Here is a 19,916-nt window from a genome sequence, read left to right on the forward strand (position 1 = left end):
ACAGGAAATTTTGTTCATATAACCAGATTTGTATATTACAATGGTCAAGTCCATTGTGATGGATGTCAGGGATGGACTGGGATCCTGAACGGGATGGTTGCTAATCCCTTGCCCGGCCGGGAGGTTCAGGAAATTGGTGGGTGATGGCTGACTGCCTCCTACAGCCTGGTGCTTCCCAATTACACTAGATGACAGCATTCTTCTAGTCTAGCTCCCACTTAGATACTCTCAGTGTGGCATGGGTGCTGAAGTTCTGGTGGGTGCGCCAGGTGGGGTTCTTCAGGGGCTGCTGGAGGGGATGTCTGTTAAAAGTAAACTTCCGTATAGAAAGGAAGTTCTGCCTGTTCCAAAAGCACTTCAGAGGTGCAGTGTTGTAGCTCCAGAAGTACACTCAGGTCTGGCATAAAATGAGCAGCCCCACTCCACCCAGGAGAGTCATGGTCAGGAGGAAAGCGAAACAAAGCTCGCCTGCAAGGAGTGAAGGAAAAGAAGAAAAGAAAAGCTTACTGTGAATAGAAGGTATTTTGCTGAATAAAAACTGTTTGAACCCAGGATTGTGTCGTTGCAGTTCTGCCTGGGGTTTGGGGCTCTGAGGTGCCCTCCCACTACAAATAACCTTCTAAATCCAATTGTAGTCTAGTTAAATTCCAGATGATTTTATTGAGGCATTTAAAAAACTTCTCACCATATCAAATCTTGCCCTCTTCATGATGGATTTTTCTCCAAAAGTCTTTCCCATGCCTTTTAAAGAACTGGAACAAAGTGACCTTGAAGTAGTTTGTGATGAAGCCGTAGCACAATTTGTAAACATTATTAATCAGGTCAATGTGGTATTTCACAGATAAGGGGGTCAAAAGTATTTGTTTATTTAATTGTTAATGTACAATGAGTGCATAATGTGAGGGGCTTAATTAAACTTTACAGTATGCCTGATCTTACAATCAATAGAGTCAGATGGATCGGAGTGTCCAAGAGTGTGATGGATTGAACAGACCTTGTACATTGCTTATTTAATTTGTTCACTACAGCATAGCAGATTTTAAAGAAGGCAGCAATTGCATTGCAAGGCCATTTCCCTGGATATGTTGTTTACTAGGTGGTGTGAACTGCAGTAAAACTACAAATGCATCCCCTGATTATATGCATATTTTTCATCAACCCTGTAAGCATTACCAGGAGGTGCTAATCACAGCATTTTAGCTCATGTTCAGTATTCACCAACCCATAGTTTATTTTTTGCACACAAAGGCATATTCATGAGTGTGTGTTTTGTTATTGTAGTAGCCTGTCGTGGCAGATTGCTCATCTCAGGGCAACAGAGCCCGGATTTGGAATTAGGTTTGTACACAACATGGGAAAGGCCTACAAAGTGCTACAGGGTGTGTAAAAGAAAGATACTGAGGAGGCTCAACCTGTGCCAACAAGAGTGGAGCGTTTTTACTTGTCCTTTTGGGCAGGCAGGAAATACTAGCAGTGATAAACTCCCTGACGGCCAGATATTCCCTAGAAATGGACTTCTCAAAAAGCAAGTCTAAAAGGAAGAGAAATAGGCTCTGGCACTCTTTGAGAAAGCAGACAATGTTCCTCCAGGACGCTAGAAGTTATCAGGTTAGCTTGATCAGAGTTGTCTTAGCCTTTAGCAAAAGTGAAAGACTGTGAAATATCTCTCTATTGTATAAAAAAAATCCTTTGACGCAACAAGACTTTATGGAAGAGAGATTATTTCAAGTCCTGCGATACAAGACTTTTGACTTTTGACGATTTTTTTCAAGTCACGCCCTCTTCTCAAACATTTTCAAACAAGACCCGGTCCTCTCAACTCCCATTTGTATGAATGCTTTTGTCAGACACACTTCCTGGGCACTCAACTCTTATACATTTTAATGTTTTCCTCACTTTAAGTTCCCAATTAAAGAAGACGTATTATGTCCAAATCTTATTGAAGAATTTCATCATAAAAAATGAGTACACACGCAATCCTAGCACTGAGAAACGAGGTAGTCGTACGAATTAACGCCAAAAATGTCGATCAGTTACACATCAAATTGGTTAAATGCGTCCAAAAATGTTGAACGTTTACACAGCAAATTGGTCAAATGTGTACCAATAGACTATGCTGAAACAGTTAGTGGTGATGAAAACAACTTATAATATCACAAAGAATATCTACAACCATTAACAATGTCCAGTCTTACAACGCACAAATTACTGTAGAAAGAAGGATGTATTCAAGAAAAAGTAATGTAGTACATCTTCCGCGGATAACATTAGACAACAAAGGAGATCTTGATATGCCATTCGTATTAAAACGTTAACAGTTTCCCGTTAGAATAGCTTTTGCAAAGACAATTAACAAATCTCAGGGCCAAACATTCAAAAAAAGTAGTTTTATTTAATTGAGAGAAAGAAACGAAATTCAATCACAGGCAGTTTATACATTGTGTTGATGCATATGTAACAATTCTCATGAAAATAAAAATCTGTTTAAATTGTACATCCGCGTCCCCATACGCAAGTAGCAGAACCGCAAAGAGGCTAGCGCGTAGCACAGGCCATCGGGTTGGTGAGCAAAGCCCCCTACTTAGTACTAGGACAGTGAAAGCATTACAAAACTGGTATCCACCTTGGAGGCCTGATCATTTTTAGGCCCAATTATGAATCAGGTAAGTAATGATAATGGGTGGCAATAGAAGGCAAGCCACACCTGACCGATGAAATGTACACCAAACCAGTCTTAAAAGCCAACACTCTACCAGATTTAAATTGAATCAACTGTAGATATACTGTATGAGGTAAATTGCTAATGTTTATTGTGTGGTGTTGGGATTTGGGAAAGAAAAGTAGCCATCCACCCAGAAGGTACAAACTATTATGAGCTAGAGCTCCTAAGGAAAAAGTCACAAAAATACTCAAAATGCCCACTGCTGGGGACTGTCAAACCTCAACTAGAAATGAAAATATAATCTCCATAAATAAAAATATTTATTTGTACAAAAATGATCTGTAACATAATAAAGCTCCACAGAGTACAAGAGGCAAAACAAGTTTCCTAAAAAAAGGCAATATAGAAGCAAGCAAATCCCAATACAGAAATCAGTAAGTGAAGTCAAAAACAGAGCTAAAGGTAAAAGAAAATCCAGAATATCACAGAAGCCATAATGAAACTCACCACACCTCAAAGTACATTCAATGAACTGCAAGGGAGTGTGGGTTTTCCCCAGACTTTATAGGTATAGGTGAAGAACCACCTACAAAATGCAAAATAATACACATTGACACACAGAAACTAAACGATTAATACTGTTATCATAAAAAATGAACAAACAGAAATTAGATTTTTGAACCCCAGCTGGCAGAGGGGGAACCCTGGCTGAATAAATGACATAAACCAAAATTGTCCAGACCCATTTGAACAGTGGAAATTTTGTTCTCTTTCAGCTTATTTCATTACTATGTGTTCTACCTAAAAATAACTCACTCCTTTCATTTTGTTTGATTTAGTAAAATAGTTGTTTTTTGATTTTCAGAACATCATTTCAAGGTTAGAGGGATTCCAAAGTAGTGCTCTCATATTTTACTTCTTTAACCTTATAATTTAATTGGGGGCCATTTTTCGGTAATCACGGATTTCAGATTTTCCACCAAACAGCTTAATAATAAAATGTTAAAAAGTCTGTCTGTGTGTGTGTTTGGTCCATCAGAGCAGTCTAACTGGTCAGTTTCACTCTGGTCGCACAGTCAAATGCCATCAACACAGGAAACCTCTGGGGGTTTCCTCCTACATAGTGCAAGATATGCTGGATAAGTTAATTGATGATTCCAAAGTGGCCCCAGGGTGACTGTGGGTAAATGCATAAGTTAGCCCTGCGATGGACTCGGACCTCTCACTTTCAGTAAGTGTGGTACAGAATGATTAAGCATACAATTATTAATACATTTCACTTCATACTGTATTCAGATTCAACTTCAACTGCATTACCAACCCATCTGGAGAAATCAGGTATCCTATTATGGACGTATCACTCAGAAATCCTGAGGCATGTAGGGCAGGAGTCTTCATTCAGGGTCCTGGAGGGCCACAGTGGCTGCTGGTTTTTGTTTCAACCCAATTGCTTAATAAGAAGCCCTTATTGCTCAAATAACACTTCTGCTTCACTTCAGTTGTCTCGATCGTTAAGATTTTGAACCCTAATTAATTAGTTTAGTTTTAACCAGTGTGTATTTATCATGCACTGTTGGGTTTAATTAAATATTTGGAAGGAAAGTGAAAAGAAAAAAGTGAAGGACTGAGAATTACTCATCCATTTTAGCCTTCAAATCATTTGGATGATATCCTTAGAAAATCCAGGATATGAGAATGACATAGCAGAGTTAAAATAGTAACAAACCATGAAATTAAATTATTGGCAAGAATTGCTTTCTAATTAAGCAACGGGTTAGAACAAAAACCTGCAGCCACTGCAGCCCTCCAGGGGCCTCATGCATAACGCCGTGTGTAGAATTCGCACTATAACATGACGTAAGCACCAACCCGAAATGTGCTTACGCACAGAAAAATCTAGATGCAGGAATCTGTGCGTACTCCAACTTCCACGTTCTTCCGCTCCATAAATCCCGGTCAGCATGAAAAGCAACGCTTGTGCACACGCCTTCTGTCCTGCCCCCAACTCCTCCCAGAATATGCAAATCAATATAAATAGCCCTTAAGCTCAGCCTTCTGTGAAAAGACAATGAATTTCAGCAAATACCAAGTGGAGGCAAAGGAAAAGCATACTACTTGTTGATTTAAACAGTAGTATAATCAACAAAAGGAAGCTGATCGAGTGACATAGCGTGTCGGAGAAACTCGAAAGTTCAAGTTCACAAAGTTGCACAGTGCCAAAATAAAAAAGAAGTCACATATCAAAGTCGCAGTGAAAAGGCGAGTTGTAGCCCACCGTCTGAGCTTATTAGGGTACAGACAAAAAAAATAGGCACACAGTGGGGGGAAAAAAGCACAAAATGTCAACTTTAATCTCGAAATTTCCACTTTAATCACATAGTTTATTTTGTCATTAAAGTAGAACATCACAAACTTCATCTTAAAATCATTTAATTTACTAGTTTCTCAAATCCCATCGTAACTAAAGTAGCACGTTAAATGCTTTGTTTTGTATTTGATCTTCAATGTGCTCTATGTGTGTGAATCACTACGTGCTTCTGTTCTTTCTCTTTCTCCAACAGGACACAGAATCCATTACATTTGTGATATTACAGCTCTCTGAATAACTAAAATACTGAGATGTATACGTGGTATCATTTTCATGACGAATGGAATGAAAGCATGTTATTAAACATGGGAACACGATGACACAGTAATTGTTTATGTCTCATACAAAATGCTGCTGCGCCATGCGCAACCTTCGATGAAATAATTTATTGTAGCAGTACTGTCTCTTTCAAACGTACTAACCTTCAATTCCTGTCCTCACTTTTCTTTCCCCAAATACCCAATCGCCACACAATCAACTCTGTAATAGACCTTAAGCCATCTGTAAGCTTACAACGACGATTCTTCAAAACTATTAAGGGACATTGAAATATCTTCATAGTACGTGTTTAATTATTTTATCCATCTATCCTTCCAGTGTCACGCCAGCCTCAGCAAATATACAGCATGCAAGGCAGGAACAATACGTGAACTTGCTAGTGCTGCGGCACCGTGTCCTCACATGTTTAACTATTAACAATACAGATTATTTAAATGAAGTTAAAGTTTTATCTGTATAATATAATCAACATATTTTGCTGCATTTCATCTTACAAATGATACCGTCATCATATGTAAATACGCACTTTGTAAAGTGGCGCAGGTTGTGCAATATTATAACTGTAGTGCAAGTTTACAGTGAGGTGATTGTACTTATAAGTACAAACAGTTCTACAAGGAGCAATTGATTGAGTGCGTTTATAGTTCTTGGGATGAAACTGTTTCTGAACCGCGAGGTCTGTACAGGAAAGGCTTTGAAATGTTTTGCCGTGGCTGAGGCAGCGTGTGCTTGATGCTGTATGCTGATAATTCTCTTTCCGATCAGCTGCTGCTGTGATTCCCCACTCAGATACAGTGATATAAATACTCCAAGTGGTGCAGTGAGAGTAATATGGAAAAAGATGATCCGCTGTGGCAACCCTTAAAAGGAGCAGCTGAAAGAAGAAAAAGAAGAAGGTGCAGTGAGAGTAACAACGCTAAAGCGGTTATGGTAATTTGAATACTATGGCTATTCCCTGGTCCATTATATTGTTACAAGTTAATTACAATCAGATGCATTACACTAATAAACAATATGTGGTTAGTTTCAGTGTACTGTATTTATAAAGCCACGTCAGGAAAATAAAGAGTAACCACACAGGAACAGTAGCACTGCTTTGACGCTGGGTGCCGCCAGTCTGCAAAACCGAGCGGAGAACTTGCGTACGACAAGGCATGAGGTACCGTGGAAAAGTGCGTGGCTTTACGCCAAGTGTAGGTTTTATACATCGCGATTTGAATGTGGAAACGTTCTTACACAACATTTCTGTGCGTACACACCGTTTATACATGAGGCCCAAGGACTGTGATTGAGGATCCCTGATGTTAGAGGGTTTACAGAGGTCCAGCACGCTTACTTAATGACCATTAAATACATTTTTTCCAAATTAAAAAAAAAAATAAAGTTTCAGTCACAGTGGAAAATTAGATTTTGTTTTCTCATGCTTAATGTTATCGATGTCCTAGGTCAGACTGAAGTGGATCATTTCTCAAGCACATTAAAACAGGTTCATTACCTTTGAAGATACATCCTCTCCAAGGAGGACCAAGTGCGACCAAGTGCTGCAGCAGACAGTGAGTAAAACGAGAAAGATCCCGGAATGGTCAATCTAAACAGTTTATGCCAGGGGTGTTGAACTCCAGGCCTGGAGGGCTGCAGTGGCTACAGGTTTTCATTCTAACCCTTTTCCTAATCAGTGACCAGTTTTCACTGCTAATTAACTTTTTCCCTATCACTTTAATAGCCCTGTTTAGAAGAGTTCAGCCCTCTGAAATGATTCGTTTCTTCATTAAATGACAGCCAAGCAGAAATGAGATGTGAAACAAGCTAACAGATGACCAGTCAAACTGGAGCTTCAAACTCCAACCGATTTCACTCCAATCACTTTCCTAATGAGAAGCCGATTCTTTCTGTTAATTACACCCGTTATTTAATTCCATGGCTTGTTGCTGCCCTCATTCTGCCACAGCATACATTTCAAAAACTGTTGTTTTTCTGTTCTTTCTAAGAGCACCATCAAAATGTTTTGGTGACCTGAGAGATCAACCTTACTGAGACCATCACCTCTCTTTAATTTCAGATATTGTGTAATGGGCACAGGGGAGCTGGTCATGTGGTGGCTTGTTTTGTGTCTCATTATGGTTCGGCTGCTAATTAAAGGAAAAGAAACAACTATGGGGCCTGAGTCAAGTTAATTAAAAGAAGTAATCAGCAGCAAAAACCGGTCACTAATTAAGAAGATGGTAAAAATGAAAACCTACAGCCACTGTGGCACTCTAGGCCTGGAGTTCAACACCCCTGGATTATGCAATTAATTAAGAGACAGTATAAGCAGTGGCAGTAGTAGATAAGCAAGATTATGTTATACTGATGCTAGGAGCAAATGAACTTCTTTAATATTGATATGGAATACCACAGAGTGTGAATTACGAATTTGACTGTCAATTTGGCTGAAGCTTTCTGGACCCTTTAATATGGCGGGTAAAGTTTCAGTGCTTAGGCTTGGCCAGTGTGTATACAACAATTCCCATCTTTGGTCGTTTCCTCTGCTCTGTTTCCAGTTGACAGTGTTTATTCTGACGCCATCTGCTGTATCAAATGACTAAGTGCAGGGGCTGCTATTGTTCCATTCTTACTATAGGGTGGTCCAGATCTAATTATGCAACTTTTAATGCAATGCAGGAAAACAATGCAAGACAAAAGAATTGTTTGAAATATCTTGTAATAAACAAAAATGGACTTACATTGAATTAATTCACTGATTTTCCATGTAATGTCCCACTTGTCCTCCATTCAGTTGTGAATTACCTATGTAATAAACTTAATAAGTTATAGCCTAATGAAAATTGCATAATTAGATCTGGACCACCCTGTTTTTGCTTCTGGTGAATATTAGCTGTAGTTAGGATATAGCGGGTTGGATAACGGATGGATGGAAGGATGAATATTCAATTCCCTTGACAGGCCGTTAGTCTTTCAATAGGTGTAGTTTTTTCCTAATAGACACCAAATACAAATACAATTTAAGACAGCCTTTACATTAAGAAAATTAAGCACAAATGATGTCATACTGGGTTGTGTACACCAATATAAACAGCAATACTGTCATTTTAGGCTCAGAGGGATTAGTTAGGAGTTAAACACAGCTTATGTCCCTACCCTGACACATTTAAGTAAAGGACCTTCCAGATGAATTATAAGAATGAAGAGATTTCCCATATTTGTGTACATTGTTGTTCTTATTTTACCAATCAATGCAAGGCAGTGCTTTACATTTAACAAAGACTACAACAAAAACACCCAGATTTAAATCTGTTGTGATATTCTTCTGCACATCTGCCATTACTGATAATTATAAAACTAGTTCAGCATCCAGGGAGTAGCATCTCTCCTGTAAAGGCTGCAATTATTCATATTGGATATGCCCTCATAAAAGCCTCCATTTAGCACAGCGCATTCGTGGAAAAAAGGCTTATGCAATGTTTCGTAGGTCATCTCTTCGGATTGTAAATCGGTGGGATCACGTGGTCCCAGGCTGGCTGTCTTCACATCAAACATATTTCACAAGCACAAGAGAACTCCTGAGTGTATAAACGCCCACAACGTGAACAAAGATTCTGTAATTTGGTCTGACTTATCAGGTGACATTTCAGATATCCTAGTACTGTACTTTATTTTTTTTTTAAAAAAGGAAGGACAAATAACATGCCCTTTTAGAAAGATATATTTCATAATGAAGAAAGCCCACATGAAATATTTTAAAGAGCAGGGCGCTGCTTTGCATAAATTTGAATATCAGGTAAAGTTCTCCAAGACGCCGTTGTGTTTAGTTCTCTTGCTGGTGCTTTTGATCCGTGTAGTGTGCCCTTCCTCGCCTACATTTTCTGAGACTGCAAACCTCTTAATTATTGCAGGAAGTTTTCTTTAATATATTTTTTTAAAGTATGTTTGTGATATTTACTAAGTTCTGCAAAATGAGAGTGGTGCTACAGGTCAAAATCTGTAGGCGTTTTTGCTTCTGTCTTCCGGGAATATACAGTAGGTACATAATTTAGCATCAGCCGAACAGACATTGAAAAACAAAGACCAGCATTTTGGAATCCATTTTGAAAACAAGGAGAAATCGTACAGACTGTTTTCAGAGGACTAAGCAAAGAAGAAGGGTGTCCTTACCATTGCCAGAGGTTCAATTTTAACTGCAGTCAGAGCTGAGTCACAATGAATTTGGTTCATCGACCACATTTTGGGAAGCAGCTTAGCGAGTGAGTCCTTGGGATTAAAGATCCATCTCTGTCAAGTCAATTTAATACTTGTAAAGCACAATTTAATATACAATAGATGAAGTGCTGTATAGGGTGGTCCAGATCTAATTATGCAATTTTCATTACGCTATAACGTATTAAGTTTATTACATAGAAAATCACCTGAAAAATCCCGGATCATCGAGAAGTGTGCAAACTGATGACATGAAGAATCGTCTTCGCACCAAACTGGAATCGTCCCCTCATAAATCAAAGTCATCCAGAGGATCTGGATCTGCATAATTAGATCTGGGCTACCCTGTACAATACACACAAATAGTATAATCAAAGGTTACATTAAAAATTAAGGTAATAAACTAAAAGATGAGTCTATAAAGTGACTTAAATATATTGGGGGGAGAGGAAAGACCTGGCAGATAAGAGGGATAACTCCACATCCTAGGAACAACAATGGAAAAAGCACCATCTCGACTCCCAAATTGTAGTTGAGGGACTGACAGCACCAGCTAATTAGAAGACCCGAGAGGTCTTGGCAGAGTAAAGGAACAAACAGTGCCTATAAAAAGTACTCACCCTCTGAGAACTTCTCACATTTTACTGTTATGTAACATTGGATCACAGTGGATCTAATTCATTTGAAGACATTGTTATGGCGTTAATCAACTGAACAACACTATTTAATGTCAAAATGAAAACACATCTCTACAAAGTGGTCTAAATCAGTTACAAGGATCACATTGTAATTGGTTCAGTTAGCCAAGAAAATGTATCATCTTGCTTGACTTCTCACTGCAAGTAAAAAATACAAAATAATTAATTGTATAAGTATTCACGACACCCTCACTTCAGTATTTAGGCGGCCATGACAGTCTGTGTGCACACATTTTGCTCTCTCTCTCTCTTAGTTCAGACCATCAGCCAGTTTCTCCCCATTTGTGCTTGCCAAACAGTACTGTAGGACTTCATGCAGACCCTGAGTGAAGACTCTTTTTCAAGCCCAGCCACACATTCTCAGTTGGACTGAGATCTGTGACCAGTAGTGGGGGCCCCACCACAACCATCAACAAGGTCTGGGTAGCCACTGTTATCATCTTCAACTGAGTTGCTCTGCGACAGATCACCACAAATGTTTTAAAAATGTAACTACTACATCTCAGACTTTGATTAAAATGGCTGTACTGGATTATCTTGCATGTCAAAGTCACTGGTGTGAATAAGAACTTATAGTATAAAAGTTACTGGGGGATGAAAATTAGGGAAATGTTATATACTGTACATGCATGATATATCATAGAATAATAAAATAAAACGGGGAAAAGGCCACAGTCAATATCATCTTTTATTTTAGACACCTATAAGAAGTAAATAAAAAGTTACCAAAATGTTGGCCATTACAATGAGCATAAGCAACAAAATATGCTTTCATTTAATGCAATTACAGCCAGCCAAAAATAAATAATTTTAATAAGACTTTCAATTTCTGTCAATATATTTTTTTTTTAAATTATGGTAACTGCCCACTTTTCACGAGAGAACTACTTAACGGATTTAAATCGGGCTTTTTCCTATAATTTGCTTGAACATTCCAGTTGATTTTGCAACTGTGTCATCGTGCTATGTATTATAGTTCGCTTGTGGCACCGATTTATTTGTGTGAATCTGAGAGACACGCCGTGGGCCAAGGGGAGGTGGAGGCAGGACCTCAGGAGTAGGGAGCCAGACAGAGCAATCCTCATTCAAATGCCAGCCTCCGCCACATGTTGGAGTGTACCTTGCCTCCGCATAGCTAGTGATACCTGTTTATTCAGCAGACTAGACACATCACGGTTACATTTGTTTTAGAGGGTACCAGCTGACTGCTAGAGATATCATGGCTATGTGCTCTTCTCCTCACGCGGGGGACGCTCTCCCATCAGAGCTGAACATGGTCAGATACAGTGCCAATGTTTGACATTGGAGCATAACTACCTTCTACTTGGCCAGAGATGCCTTGGCAACTTTGCCAAAAATGTAAAAAGAGATTGCAGCTACATTCTTGCCCCTGATAGCAAGACCAAAAATATTATATATCAAGAAGACCTCTGATATGAAGGCTATCAGTATAAATTCTCAATACAAATTATTACATTTTTTTCATTGATTTTTAAAGTTTGTTCTCTTGCACTATTAAGCATGTGGAGCTGCGGGGGGCAGCTAGTAAACTTCCTTAATTTTGTTAATTTATGGCTAGCCTACATGGTACTTTGACAACCTTTGAATTTTTATATGGTCTATTATTTTGTACTGAATTACACTATATTATTAATATATTTTTTAAAACCCCTTCTCATACAGTAGACACCCAAAATGTTTAAGCAATGTAGACTAAAGTCACTCCTGGGGCCATTCTGGGATTAGGGGTCAGGAAGCTTAAACTTCATTAGTTTCCCCGTAGATCTGCCCATCTGTGCCCGTACTGATCAATCATCTCAGAGTTGGAAAACTGTTCTGACTGGCTCAAATTAGAGTGATGCACATTTGGCCTTACTCTTACCAAGTCAAGTCAAGTTGGGGGGCATGCACTGGTACAGTGCGTTGCCACACCCACCACACAACGAAACAACTCAGGATCCCGGTTGGCAAACCCCCAGGCAGACATGTCCCACCCTCCGGAAATTACCCTCTACCTGCCGCAGCCAGGTGTTACGTGGGCGACCCCTTGGCCTGGTCCAGCCATTCGGGTCCCCAACAATGAGGATCTTACAAGCCAGATCACCCTCGGGGAAATGCACCACATGGCCATAGTGGCATAAATGACGCTCCCTCACAATGCAGGTAATGTGCCTCATTCGACACAAAGCCAAACCAACGGTACCCAAAGATTTTCTGGAAAGACACAGTACCAAAGGAGTCCAGTCTTCGTCTCAGGTCACTGGATAGCGTCCATGTCTCACAACCATATAGCAAGACAAGAAGCACCAGGACTCTAAATGCTTGGACCTTCGTCCTTTTAAACAGATATCAGGAGTACCACACACCCCTATCCAGCAACTCCATGACCCCCCCAATGATCTCCCAATCCGTCTGACTTCATAGGAAGAGTCACCAGACATGAACCTCTCAACAAGGTCAACACTCTCTCCACAAACTGACACACTGCTAGAGACTGTGCCCAAGAGGTCATTAAAGGCCTGGATCTTGCTTTTTTATCCAGGACACTCGCAAGCCCAGACACATTGGGACTCCTCGCTAAGTCTCTCAAGCGCCCCGATCAGAGCCTCCATTGACCTGCAAAGATCACAGCATCGTCAGCAAAGTCAAGATCCGTGAATCTTTCTTCACCAACAGAAACCCCACAGCCGGTGGACCCCACGGCCTTGCCCAACACCCAGTCCATACAAGCATTGAACAGAGTAGGAGCAGAACACACTCCTGACGTGCCCAGAATCAACTGGGAAAAACGCAGAGGTCCTGCCTCCACTCTGCACAGCAGTCACAGTACCAGTGTACAGGCCGGCCATGATATCCAACAACTTCGAGGGGATCCCGCAAATCCTCAGGATGTCCCACAGGGAAGCTCGATCAACTGAGTCAAACGCTTTGCGAAAATTGACAAAGGCTGCAAAGGAATTCTGACGATATTCGCGTTTGTGCTCCATGAGAAACCTCAGTGCCAGGATGCGGTCGATGGTAAGACTTATTAGGCGTAAAACCAGACTGTTCCAGTCGCTGGTAGGTGAGCAAGTGATCACGGATCCTACTGAGGACAACCCTAGGAAGGACCTTACCCGGCATCGAGAGCAGTGTTATTCCCCTGTAGTTGCTGCAATCCTTGCGATCACCCCGGATACCACAGATCCCTGCAGCCCCCCAACCCGATGGATCACCATCTGTGCAATCTCAGCGAGATTAGGTGGTTCACAGCTAACTGGAGCATCTGCCTTAAGGACCCTGGACCCAGAGATATCCAACGTCCTAGGCAGAAGATCAGCTTCTAACAACTGCTCAAAGTAGCCAACCCAGCAGGTCACAACTGCAGTGTCATCCAGAAGGGCCATTCCATCAGTTGCCCTGACTGCGACTACCCGAGGAACAGATTCAGATGTGTGTAATGCTTTGATTCCTCTGTAAGCAGGACGTGGGTTGCTAGACCACAGATGGTGTGTCACTTGCTCATAGATTCCTCTAAAAAACACCTTTTATCTGCCCTCAGAGCCCTCACAGCTGTCCTTCTCAGTTCCCGGTACAGACTAGACTTGCCATTGACCCATGCACTGCAATTCCTCTTGATGATATCCAGGGTGCCCTGCGAGATGAAACACCAGCAACACCAACGCAACCCTCAGCAACCTTCAGGGTCTTGTCAAGGAAGGTCTCTCTCATCACATTAGGATCGGCAGTCGTACCCAAATCTGAAAGTTCCTCACACAAACTGTATGCACTCTCATTAGAAACAGCCTGGTCTTGGTGTCTGGCCAAGTCCAGGCTCATTTTCCTAGTAGGTGGTAACCTACTCAACCTAAGCTGGATCCTAAGAGTAGCAACAACAAAGTCTGTGGTCAGAATTCACAAACTGGGCAGTTCTGTAGATCCTGCAGTCTTGCAAGAGCCTCCAGCATCTGCCCAGGAGGATGTGATCGATCTCCTGCACCAGAAGGAGTCAACACATTTTATCAGTTTTCCTAATTTAGGAAACTACTAATTCCACCAGGATTTTGGAGAGCTCATGTATAACACAAAAAATTCAGATGCATAAAACTGTGTGTAAGCAAAGTTTCACATACTTCTCCTTTATAAATCCCAACCAACATAAATTTTAATGCACATGCACACACCTACAGCCCCATCCCAATTGTGAAAAGGTGAGTATCTGAGTGTTATGCAGAAGTGTATTAGGGCTAAAGAGAAGAAAAAAGTGTCTATGTTGAGATGTCAACTTTAAACTTGAAATTTCCACTTTAATCGCATAGTTTTTGTCATTAAAAGTAGAATGTTGTAAACTTCATCTTAAAATCGATGTTTTAATTTACTAGAGTTTCTCAAATCCCATCGTAAGTAACTAAAGTAGCATGTTAAATGCTTCCTATTCTAAGTGTTCCCCGACCCAGCTGTTAATCACTATGTGCTTCTTAAACAGGTTTTCTCTTACACTGACAGGAGTGTGCAGGCAGTGATTGCCACACAGAATACATGACATTCATGATATTATAGCTCTCCGAACATTTTAGAATACTAAGATGTATACTTGATAGCATTTTCATGATGAAATGCATTAAAGCATGTATTAAATATGTGGGGGCACAGTGGCAGCAATGAGATAGGCACCCCATCCAATTGTTCCGGCCTCCTGCAAGATATCAACTGTGACACGCGTTGCCCTGGATGGAATAATTAATTGCAGCAGTACTGTGTCTGTCAAACGTACCAACCCCCAATTCCTGTCCTCCTGTTTTCTTTCTCCACGTACCCAACTGCCGCACAATAAGTGTCTCTAAGAAATGGGAAACGAAGCTGCAAGCTTAGAATGCAGATTCTTCAAAACTTAAGGAAAATTCAAAAATCTTCATTATACATGGTTTAGTTATTCCATTTATTCATCCATCCATCCAGGGTAGTGCAAGTCCCAGCAAGCATAAAGAGCATGGTAGGAACAATCCCTAGACGGGGCACCAGCTCATCACAACCGATATGCCACTGTGCCCCCACATGTTTAATTATTAACAGTATATATTATTTAAAGTTAATTTCCTTGTAAAAAAAATATACATACTTTAATGCATTTCATCATAAAAACAATATCATGTATACATCCTAGTTTTCAAACAGGACACAGAACCAAGAGGATAGCTCCTGGATATCTAAATTGACTTAGAAGCCAATCATAATCATCTGTAAATGCATGCTCTCTTCTATTCATTTCCTTTACTTCCATTGTATAGTACAATGAGATTCAATATGCAACTCCTACATAAAATTCCTATAAAATGATAAAAAAAATATATTAACAAGATGAAAAACAGTTAAAAATATACAATATGAGAGCAATAAATACAATATACAGGTACATATAGTGCAGACAGTACAAATGGTTCATAAAGTGGCTCAGGTTGTGCAGTATTACAGTTGTAGTGAGATAATTATAAGTACAAACAGTTCTAATGGAAGCACTTGATGGACTGATTGAGTGCATTGAGTCTCGAGGTCCATGCAGGAAAGACTCTGAAGCGTTTGCTGGATGGGAGAAGTTCAGAAAGGATTGTGGCATGGGTGAGTGGATTCCATGCAGATGCTGGTGGCTTTCCAGAGGCAGTGTGTGCCATCAATGTCCTTTAGGGCTGGAATCAGTATAATATTTATAACAAATCATGTATGTTATGCAATTGATTCATCATCTACATGAAGAATAGAGTTTTTCAAAATGAATGTGTTGGGAAGGTTATATGTAAAATGCAGTTTTGCAATAGCAATGATGTGGGTAGGTCCCAAACATTTCTCAAATTTTGCACCAAACTTTGAACACCCTTACAATGCATTAGGTAGGGGATACTTTTTAGGTGTTGCGGAAAATGACTTTAATGTTGCTAAAGTAAAAGTAATGTGCGATGCTTACCTTGTATAGGTCAGGACTAGAACAAGAAGGCTACAATATGATACATTGAATAGTTTAGCGATAGCCGATACCGTCCTACCCCTTGGGAGGCAGTTACAGACCATATTTAGGGGAATTCTGGTGTATGGACATCCTGGTTGATGATCTACATAATCTTATGTTGCAGCTCTTCAGGACATTAGCGTTTAAATGCATTCTAAGGATGTTACTTTTGCAGCTGGAAATTCTTCTGCTGTTGCTACTTGCTGTTACATCGTTCCTTTCCAACAACCAGCTGACAAGGAAAAGAATGAAATGGTCACTTACATCAATGAGACACTGGATCCCATGCCTTGTCAACTCCCAATTCCCCATCTTTAGCACTGGATGAACACACATTATTGGAACACCTCTTACCCCAGCTGCTGATGCCCCCTTTTACAAGGAGTTTTGGTCCGATTAATGCATGCTCTTGAATCAAGGTGCAACAAACTCAAAGCACCTGCTAAGCAAAACGCAGCATGTTTGCTTGGCTCTTAACTAAGACACTTAATCTATGGACATGAATTAAAATAAATACACATTTATCTTGCAAAAAAGTGAAATACAACTGATCATTTGGTTGATGTTCTTAATTTTTGGCACTATAAAACTGCGAAAAAACTAAATGCCCCACATGCATACTCACTGCAATGCAATACAGTTTAACAAACTGGATGGCATTTAAATTTGGCACTAATCTTCTGTGACTTTAATCCAAAGCAACTTAAAATAGTGGTCCACATAACCAGGCAATCCAACTTTCCGTGTTTTTTTTTTCCTCCTAACAACATGTCTGTATTACTTAAAGATGTTCAACATCAAATGTGTGCATAAAAAGCAAAATGACTTTTTTTAAATAAAGTTTTATTTGCTGAATGGTGTACACAGTACATGTCCTATACAGCTTACTTTTATACAGACTGTTCATGCTTGAAAAAACAATATATATATACACATATATATATATAAAACAATAAAAATGTTTTGTAGTATATACACAAAATGTTCCTATTTTCTTTCATATGCCGAGAAACAGCCTCCAAATACAGAACCCATTATACAGTACCTGACAATCCCAAATGTTACTACATGCAAAAGCCCTTGAAAGTATTGCAAAGACAAACCACTAGCAATTCTTCTTCTTAGACATCAAACGCAGTGCACATCATGAATGAACTCTACAAATAAGTTTTAACAGGGCAGAAGGAAACTATGTGAAGAAAACAATACTTTCAAAGTAATGCACTGCTCTTGCATCAATGAAGTGGTGAGACCAGAAATTTAAGCTACAAATTAAAAAGTGAAATTGGTATTAAAAAAAAAAAAAAAAACACAACAAAGGCTATCTTGGGTGCACCACTTTCATTGCTGCATAAATACTATATAAACCATCACACTGTATTGTTCTGGTCAGATTATAAAGAAAACCAATAACTGGCATAGAATAAAAAAAAACAAAAAAAAAACAAAAGCATCAGAAATCCCAGAAGACCGTTTGAGCTCTACACTGCACTGTTGCATTGGAGTACCACCTTGAATAGATATGTGACATTAATTATGTGGTTAAAATCCACATGAACATATTACACTTTAGATCAGAGACACAATACAGAAGGGAAGTGCTACATCTAACACCTTAAAGATTTCAGATACACATTAGTCTTGAATAATAATAATAATAAAAAAAAAAGTCATCTGAATACAAATGATACTCGGTCTTGAGAAAAAGCACCCAAAGTTTTACAGAAGAGTTGAATATATATATATATATATATATATATATATATATATATATATATATATATATAAAGCAATTTATCATGTTTGTATGACACAATTTTCAATTTAAAAAAAGAAGCATAGGAGGTCGGGTCACATATTCTCCACATTCATTCATCCAAACTAGCAGCAGTCATCCTGTATGTGTGACAGTACCAAATGTGAACAAAAATCACTATGTAGGAATTCAATAATTATTAATCAAGTTAATCTTAACTAAATCAATGATAAAAGCATTTTGTAACTGTTTGAACCCAGATGAAACTTCAAATTCATAATTATAACTGGAGGTGCAAACTTGGGAGATAAACTGAGGAAAGAAAACAACCAATCTCACTTCAGCCACATACTCTATTTGCAACAAAAAATACTTAAAAAAACTGTACATTTGACTGCTAGTGTGGACACAATTAGCAGCAATGCTTCCACAACACTGTATTATGCCACGTTTGAATACTCATTCAGGCGCTCACACACTGGTGGAGGGGGTCGGAGAGAATTGTGCTGCCAGCTCTACAGTATGTAGAGAAGGTCAAGAATGGAGGATGAGCTGGACAAGCTTTTCAATTATGACACTCTTATCATCTGTCCCACAACTTCTTCAACTGGTTGAGACTGATCTGACTGGGCCTGTGGGAGAAATAAAGAAAGAAGACAAATATATAAATCAACTAGCAAAATACCCACGCTTCCCAGCGTAGAAGTAGTGTGTTAAAGAAGTTATGAAAAAGAAAAGGAAACATTTTAAAAATAACGTAACATGATTGTCAGTGTAATTGTTTTGTCACTGTTATGGGTGTTGCTGTCAAAGATTTGATTATCATTATTTCTGTCAATTAGGTTCGTATTTGGAGGACGTGTTGTGTTCAAGTTACATTCCGTGTTTGTCAGCCGTTGTAAAGATAACAGGTTTCATTCATCGAACCCAAATCGCTACTCGTGAATCTAAGATGTTTAAACAGGCATTCCTGGTATTAACTTGCGGATTTGCCTGCAAATATTTAGCGGCAGCGTGTCTATGAACTTGTGGAATTGCCAGCGAGTATTTAGCGACAGTGTCTCTATGAAGTTGTGGATTTGCCTGCGAGTATTTAGTGGCAGCGTCTCTATTAAGTTGTGGATTTGCCTGCAAGTATTTAGCAACAGTGTGTCTATTAACTTGTGAATTTTTCTGCGAGCATTTGGCAGCAGCGTCACGAAGTTGTTTCCGTCTAGCTGCATCAGAAAATGTACCACAACGTCTGACACGCCTCCTTTTTACTGCTTTCTCACAGCTTGGATTGCTGCTGTCATAATCGGTTTGAGTTTCATGGTTTGTTTCAATTACGTTAGTATTTGCAGGACTTGTGTTGAAGTGACATTCAGCATCTGTCAAGTGTTGTAAACATACAACCGGCTTCTTCAGTAATTTGCATCCAGCTGATGTTCATAAACATCAAAGTGTCCACTACTGAAATCGTCACCTGTGAATCTAAGATGTTTAAGAGGCATTGGCGGTTCTCCAAAGGTGTAAAATATTTGGCCATTTCAGTACACTTGAAAGCGACAACTGAACAATTCAGCGGCAGCCATCAACACACATGCAGAAGCATAGGTGAAGGGCTTAAGCATTTCACTCTTCTAGTGCTCCTGTGTAGTATAATTTATCTCCTGTCCCGTCATCAGTCCACACCTTGAACCTATCCCAGTCATTCAATACATAAGACACAATGTTCCTCCGGATATCAAGATTGAGCCTGATATGGCCGTGCAATATATAACACAGAGAATGTAAAAGGCAGGCGGCATCTCCGGGCATGGAAACCACTCGGTAAGTAACAGTTCATTGATCGATGGTGATCACCTCGATAGACATGTTAATGGGGGTACGGTTGAACGGTAAAAGAAATGGGTACCTGAACAATGTAAACTAAGTCTAAAACACCTACACAATAACTATAAGCGTAATAAATGAACAATAAAACAGCGGAGAAGCCG

General features: G+C 39.6%; 1 protein-coding gene across 5 annotated transcripts in view; it reads right to left on the reverse strand.

The window, feature by feature from the left end:
* Positions 1-17,007: 17,007 nt before the first annotated feature.
* nfyal (nuclear transcription factor Y, alpha, like) overlaps positions 17,008-19,916 on the reverse strand; it is a 35,498-nt gene continuing 32,589 nt past the window's right edge. For all 5 annotated transcript variants that reach the window (XM_039748548.1, XM_039748547.1, XM_039748545.1 and 2 more), the window contains one exon: positions 17,008-18,569. In XM_039748548.1, coding sequence (XP_039604482.1) covers positions 18,507-18,569 — 63 coding nt within the window. In that variant the 3' untranslated portion in view covers positions 17,008-18,506. The remainder of the gene's footprint in view (positions 18,570-19,916) is intronic.

This window comes from Polypterus senegalus, chromosome 3 (assembly GCF_016835505.1).
Source record: "Polypterus senegalus isolate Bchr_013 chromosome 3, ASM1683550v1, whole genome shotgun sequence".
NCBI classification, from domain to species: Eukaryota; Metazoa; Chordata; class Cladistia; order Polypteriformes; family Polypteridae; genus Polypterus; species Polypterus senegalus.